This window comes from Echinops telfairi, unplaced genomic scaffold (genome assembly GCF_000313985.2).
Source record: "Echinops telfairi isolate 266 unplaced genomic scaffold, ASM31398v2 ScPeMD7_6;HRSCAF=24_0, whole genome shotgun sequence".
Taxonomy (NCBI): Eukaryota; Metazoa; Chordata; class Mammalia; order Afrosoricida; family Tenrecidae; genus Echinops; species Echinops telfairi.
Window position 1 is genome coordinate 799,059 of NW_022103902.1, and position 7,819 is coordinate 806,877.

Genomic DNA, 7,819 nt, shown 5'->3' on the forward strand with positions numbered 1-7,819 from the left:
CTGATTCATCGCTACACTGATGGCTGATGCTTAGAAAGCAGTCACCAGGCCTTTCTGTTCAGGTGCCTCTGGATGGATTCGAAGCCTCTGATCTTTTAGTTACAACTGACCCTTTAATCATTTCTTCAATCGTCCTCCCCAGAGACTCCACTTGTTCCTCTGCCTTCCTGGTGCTACCAAGTCATGGCAACATCTAGGCAACCATTAGGATCAATCACCAGATACTCTTTAGACAGACATAGCAACAGGACTAACTGAAAGTGAAAGTAAGCCTTGAGGCTGGGGCGCAAATCCGGTCCACATTCTGCTACTTGAATCTTCTGGGTAACTGAATCTGATGAAACAGTAATCCCAAGGATTTACCACGCAAGCTGAAGCAGCACCCAAATCCATGAAATCTCCTCTCTTTCTCTCCTTCCTCTTTCTTATCCTCTGTTCCTTTAAACATTCTTTAAAAATTAAAATAACAAAGAAAGCAGCCCACATAAATGATTATTTTCTCAGCACTGGCACCCTGCACTAATACAGTAGAAACCGGAATTATCCTAAGAAAACATGTTCTTTTAAGAGCCCATTTCCCAGGCAAAATATTTTATGGGCTTAGTGGTGTAAGAAATAAGAATATTTCAGTTTCTTTGAAACATACCAAAAATATTTTTCCAAAATATTTTATTTCGGCCATATCTTCTCTGCACCTTTCCCAAACATCTATCCCTTCAAAACATAGGTATGTGAAGGAAGTTTTTCCTTTTGTCTTTTTTTTATTCTAGATTTCCTAACCAAAGTCACATAAAAGTTGCTTTTGAAAAAAAATAAATATTTTAATGCTATTTAGTTTAGCTTCGTTTCAACAAATAAAATACTAGACAAACAGCTAGACAAATGTCCAAAGTGTACATGAAACTATGCAAATTAAAGCTGTGGCGAGATACTACTGCACGGGAAGGGCTAAAAAGAAAAATGTTGACCACACAAAGTGAAGGGGAGGATGTGGAACAAACAGAACCATCCCGTGTTTCCTGTGCAAGTCCACGGAACAGCGGGGTAAACCTCTAGTGAATTCCCGCTGACCACAGACCCGGGATGGGAGTAGCCTTGCTGTCATGTACAGTGCACTGAAAAGTGGATTCGACCTTACAAATCCGGCTGGACCGGAGGATGCACACTGGTGCAGATAGGAACTGGAAACACAGGGAATCCAGGACAAGTGAACCCCTCAGGACTAGTGGTAAGAGAGGCGAAAGCGGGAGGGTGGAGGGAAGGTGGGGTAGAAAGGGGGAACAGATTTACAAGGATCTACATATACTCTCCTCTGTAGGGGATGGACAACGGAGAAGTGGGTGAAGGGAGACATCAGATGTGTAAGGTATGACAAAAGGTATGTGTAAGGTATGACAAAAGGTTGTGTAAGGTATGACAAAAGGTATGTGTAAGGTATGACAAAAGGTATGTGTAAGGTATGACAAAAGGTTGTGTAAGGTATGACAAAAGGTATGTGTAAGGTATGACAAAATGATAATTTATAAATGATGAAGGGTTCATTGGGGAGGGAGAGTGGGAAGGAAGGGGAAAAATGAGGAGCTGATACCAAGGACTCAAGTAGAAAGCAAATGTTTTGAGAATGATGATGGCAACAGATGTACAAATGTGCTTGACACAATGGATGCATGTATGGACTATGATAAGAGTTGTACGAGCCCCCAATAAAATGATTTTTTTAAAAAGAAATAAAGAAAAGTAGATTCTTACAAGTGCAGTTAGGTTAAAGTGTATCACCTTATCAGTTGAGCTCCTGTTTAGCCCATTTTAAAGTTGTCCTATTTTTTCATATTTTCTACTTTCTTTTCTAGTGAGGGTGTTCTCTTTTATTCTGGCATGTTTTCTACATATGAAATCCAGGATAAGTAAACCTAGAGCCACAGTCACTGGACCACGGGTTTCTTGGGGGCGTGGTAAGAGAGGCTGGGAAGGAAACGGGGAACTAATCACAACGAGTACAGGAAAGAATAGTGTTCTAGAATTGATTGGGGTGGAAGTTGTACATCTCTCTTAAATATACTTGAACTTTTGAATCATGATATGTGGATTATGCTCCAATAAAACTGTTTAAAAAGAATAAACGAACCAACAAAAGCCAGCTCCAGCAAATTCCATTCCTAGGTACTCAAGAGAAATTAAAATATATGCCCACAACAGTTCTTATACCATAAGGTGTGTACCATCCATAATCATTAACCACTTACTTAAAACAGAACATAGCTTAGTGTGTTCATCCACAGAAGAAGGAACTCTGGAATTGGCCTAACGGAGTACTACTCAGGAACAAAAGGAAGGAGCTCCTGATTCCTGAGAGGTCATGAGCATTGCACAAGCACAGACTTGGCAGAAGAAGAATGAAATTTGAGAACAGGCAAACTATTCTGTACTGAAATCAAAGTGGTGTTCTGTTTCGTTTTTTCCTGGAGGGTGATGAAAATGTATTTCTTGATGACGTAGGTTACCAAGTTACATGCATTTGTCATAACTAATCAAACTGTATTTTTAGGACCTGTGCATTTTACCAAGTATAAATTGTGCTTCAAGAAAAGTTCTTATTAAAAATTAGAACTAAAAAATTAAATATCACTTCGAGTATATTTATGATAAAAATGTTTCTATAAACAATGTCTCAGAGGAAAATGGAAAATTCTGAATGTCCAAATACTATTTTTAAAATTTTTCATCGCTTCTCGGCCTTTTGGCTACGATCAAGTGTAGTATCTGTTCTTATCAGTTTAATATCTGATACGTCCTCTATCCGAGGACAATATATTAAATGGATTTTTGGAGCAGGGAGATGGAATAGGAGCTTGCTCCGTCCACTCCGCGCATCGACCTGGTATTGCAGTACTTCCAGGAACGGTGCACCCCTCGGGGGACTCTTCGTAAGGTTCCTAAAGTCAGAGTTTGTGATATACCCGCTTAGTTGTTTACAGCGGCTTTCAGCCTTCCCAATTCTGTTGCTGTGATTTGTCTCTTCACACTGCACTGGTCTCCATGTGTAGCTCGTTTCGTTGTTTACCCTTTCACTGCTGTTAGAATTGGGTGATCCTCTAAGAAGGTTGTTTGACCTCTTAGTTTAATTTTAGGGAAGAACTCTTTTTTTTTGTTGTTGCTTTTAAACAATCCTAACACCTGCTAGCTCTCAGTCCCTTCTCCTTCCACTCCTGGCTCTCCAGACAGCACCTTGCCTCTAACTCTGAACTTCTCTGAACTCTGCCTGCCCCATTAGCATGATAAAAAGAGAAAACAAAGTTTTCAAAGTAATTGAGTTAATTAAGGTTTATTGTCCCAACCTGGCCAATAAACACATATGGGATCAATCTTAGATCGGAGGGATAAAGGGCTCAGTGATCCTCAGGTCTCTTGCTTTGTGATGGTTGGACCAGGTTGCACCTGCCTTAGCAGTTCCCTGCTTCAGCGGGCAAGGCTGACTTCCTGCAAGACATCCCTGAGGAGAAGACACATGGATCTATCCTGATGCAGCCCTGGGTGCTGGAGCAGCCGCGTGGAGACCCCTGCCAGCGCTGAGATGCTTACACACTCACTGACTCAGCTTTCCTCCTGCAGTCGGCATCATTGCGTGTGTTTTGCAGGATGGAGGAGAACTTTGTGGATTGATGTTGGAAATATGGGCTAATGTTGGACTTATGGGCTTGGATAGCACTGGGTTGGGATGCTTTCTTCATGTACACTTACCCTTTATATAAAACTCTCTCATACATATGAGTTTCTGTGGATTTGTTTCCCTAGTTTAACCAGACTAACACAGTAATATTGCAAATATTTATGTCAGCAGATACTGTTTTATAACAGGTTTAGAATAACGGTGTACAACTTAGCTTACTGCCTAGCCAAATGCATGAGTTGGATGGATTAATGGATGCATGAAAATACTTTCAACAGTTTAGATTGTTCTTATTTTATACTACCAAAGAAGACGTCAATTCATCACTTCAGTCCCGACTCTGTGCTTTTCCTTTACCTACATCTTTTCCTGAATGTCTTCAGTTGTCGAAGTCAGTGATTCTCAGCTTCAGTGGCACCTCGATCACCTGCAGGACCCTTCACACGCAGATCACAGGGTCTCCCTCCAGGTCCTGGTTCAGCAGACCGAGCACAGAGCCTGAGCATTTCCTTTTTTGAGACGTCACATTCCCAGCTGGTGATGGTAGTGCTGACTGGTTTGGAACCCCGCGTTGAGAACCATTCATTGCGCCCTACTCCTCTTCAAATTGCAAATCAAAGTCCTATCCTTTTCTAATCAATGATGATTCTCACCGCCTCCACCCCGCATAATGTTCCTTAACTGCCTTCAGCCTTTTCCTTAGCTGTTACTACATTTATTGTTGCTTTTCCCCATTTGTTATTTGGTTATTTTCCCTTGTAGTTTAATCTTTTGGAAACAAAAACACATTTTACAAATTTGCTATGCTTTTTTTTCAGGTAGATGATAATGCTCTTGAAAGTAGGAGCCATGGCCACTGAGCCCCGAGGACAATATTCCTGAGCTGAGTAACCACTGCAGAGAGGAGCACAGGTCCGGCTCCACCACTAGACACGGCATCCCTCACTGACCCATAGCACTATGGGGGACAACACTGGAGACACAGTGCGGGAATTGTGCCCACACTGACCCCACCACACAGGGGTGAAACTATAAGGGCGTGCAACAGAGCAGCAAGGGGAACAAAGCAATGAAGTCCCTGGGGAATACTAAAATTAGACTTTGTAGCCAGGGCATGGCACCCCATCAGTCACGACCAGAAAACACTCCTAAAGGTCAACAAACAGACCTGGAACTATTTATTCGCTTTTCTTTATTTGTCCTTATGTTTTTTGTCTTGTTTTTTCTTTTGTTGCTTTGTTTTGCTGTCTTGTTTTTATGCATATTATTATATCTGCAGGTCTATCTAGATAAGATAAGTGGGATAAATCTAGAGGAGAAAACAATAGGACCAACTGTTCCATGGGAGACACCGGAGAGAGGGAGGTGGGGGAAGGGAAGTGGGTGTTAACAAACCCAGGGATAAGGAAACAAGTGATCTAAAATCAATGGCAAAGAGGGTGTAGGAGGCCTGGTAGGGCTTGATCAAGGGCAATGTAACTGAGAAGAAATACTGAAACCCAAATGCAGGCCAAACATGATAGTGGGGCGAGAGAAAAATAAAAGGAAATAGAGGAAAGAACTAAGAGGCAAAGGGCATTTACAGAGGTCTAAATTTAGGCATGTACATAGGTAAATATATTTATATATATATAATGATTGGGAAATAGATCTATGTACATATATTTACATGTTAAGTATGAAGGTAGCAGACAGACATTGGGTCTCTATTCAAGTACTTCCTCAATGCAAGAACACTTTGGTCTAATAAGCTGGCATTTTGTGATGCTCATCAACCCAACACAATCACTGAAAACAAAATGGGTATCTAGCTAATGTGGTGAAGAAAGCTGAGGGTGCCAAGCTACCAAAAGGGTCTTAAAGTCTTGAAGATAAACAAGTAGGCATCTGGCTGAGAAGCAACAAAGTTCACATGGAAGACATACACCAGCCTGTGTGATCACGAGGTGTTGATGGGATCAGGTATCAGGCATCATATCATTGTGAATGAGGGAGAGTGCAGAGTGGAGGAGACCCAAAGCCCATCTATAGATAACTGGACATCCCCTTACAGAAGGGTCACAAGGAAGAGATGAGACAGTCAGTATAGCACTGATGAAACATACAACTTTCCTCTAGTTCTTTAATGCTTCCTCCCCCCACCCAACTATCGTAACCCCATTCTACCTTCCAAATCCAACTAGTCCAGAGTATGCACACTGGTACAGATAAGAACTGGAAACACAGGGAATCCAGGTCAGATAAAGCCCTCAGGACCAATAATGAGAGAAGTGATACCAGGAGGGGAAGGGGAACCGATCACAACAACCTACATATAACCCTCTCCCTAGGGGGCAGACAACAGAAAATTGGGTGGAAGGAGACATCGGTCAGTGTAAGACATGAAAAAATAATAATTTATAAATTATCAAGGGTTCATGAGGAAGGGAGGGTGGAAAGGAAGGAGAAAAAAACGAGAAGCTGATACCAAGAGCTTAAGTAGAAAGAAAATGTTTTGAAAATAATGATGGCAACATATGTACCAAGGTGCTTGACACAATGGATGGATGGACGAATTGTGATAAGAGTTGTATGAGTCCCCAATAAAATAATTTTTTAAAAGACAAAAAAAGTAGGAGCCATGATTTATATCTCTTTCTGCTTCTCACCTCTCAAACAGTTTGTACAGCCAGTAGCTGACCAGTAAATTCTGATAGTCCTGAGAGTCCTAAAGGCTTCTACACATGCCTGGCTGCCATTAGAAGCAACCGCTAACTTTCACGTGAAAAGCACAACCCTCCGTGACGGTGACTTACCTGTCATCGGGACAATGGCTTGGCAGAGTCCAGTCATAGTGCGGGTTGATGAGGAAGCCCCAGGACAGAAAGACTGAACTTGGCGTCAGCGTGCCAATCACCAACTGGAGAGGTTTGCGACTGCGCCTTTTGCCTGCGGAGGTGACAAGCAGAGTTACTTCTTGCGACAGCTCGTCTTTCATGATTCAGTAAAATTGCGTGTAGGGGACTTGGTAGGAACATGCCATGACTAAAACATCAAATGTTTGCCTTCGTGCACGATCCAGAACTACAAGGGCGCTTCCAGCGGTGATTGGAACCACGTGAGGAAGGCAGTGGGAGGCCGCGGTGCTTGCAGCCGGGCCCATGGAACTGCGCATGTCATTTGCCCACCAACTCTTTTAAGGCCCCTCACATTGCTTGTCCCATGAACTTAATTGTGAAATGAATGAAATACTTTTTTAGGTGCATGTGAGGACGATCATAAGGTACTGCTACCAGGTTCCAGCTCATGCACGCATTCCCAACTACACACGTTGAAACATGTCGCTGTGACCAGGGGTGGCTACAGACAAGTCCTCACAGTTCCACACCTGTCTCTATTTTTCTTACTGGATTTCAAAAAACAAAAAGGTCCACATTTCCCCCAAAGGGTAATCTTCATAGATATTCTTAAAGGACTCAGGACAATTTTGTGGGCTTGTTCTGAAGATGTTTTTTTAAAAAGAGACAAACCACATCGGTGAGAAAAATACCAGGAACGTTGCATGGAGGGATTTTTTTTTCCCATTCATGACAATGAAGCTGTTCATTCTTTGATGGTAGCATGGGCTACCCTATTAGAATTTCATCAGAACCTTTTCCATATACCACCCTACAGCCCTGACCTTCCTCCTACAGACCTTCCTCTTGCTCCCAGAATTCAAAGAACATGGAAAAGGATTACAGTTTGAGTCCCTCAAGAAAGCCAAAACCATTGCTTTCACGGCACGTAAATCGATGTGAACAGCATTCTTCAGGGAGGATTAAAGACATGGGAACATAGCTTTCCGAAGTTCATAGTGCTAGATGGGTGATCTGCCAGGAAACCATAGCTTCACATTTTGATGATTTTCGCTTTATAAAGGCTTCTCTATTTTGGAGCAATAGTTGTAACTTATGTTTGTGTATAGATATGTGTTTGCATGTGTATGTGTATCATTAATGTGAGTTAGTATATGTGTATATATATGAATTATACACAACATTCATTTCATTTCTTCTACAGGCAAAATGAAAGCATACTATTTTCTTTTTATAAATTGTATTTATTTTTATTTAAACATGTCAACTGTGCATTTCCAAAACAGCAGGCTTTTCAGAGGACGAAGTCAGAACT

At 41.8% G+C, this 7,819-nt stretch overlaps 1 protein-coding gene and 1 non-coding gene across 2 annotated transcripts in view; one reads left to right on the plus strand and one right to left on the minus strand.

Moving 5' to 3' along the window:
• The window catches only part of LOC101643821 (ABI family member 3 binding protein), a 263,477-nt gene that overhangs the window by 162,565 nt on the left and 93,093 nt on the right, over positions 1-7,819 (minus strand). The window contains exon 3 of the mRNA XM_045286146.1: positions 6,463-6,595. Coding sequence (XP_045142081.1) covers positions 6,463-6,595 — 133 coding nt within the window. The remainder of the gene's footprint in view (positions 1-6,462; positions 6,596-7,819) is intronic.
• LOC115868060 lies at positions 2,722-2,912 on the plus strand. Its single transcript, XR_004045391.1, has one exon. It is a non-coding gene; the product is annotated as a U2 spliceosomal RNA (small nuclear RNA).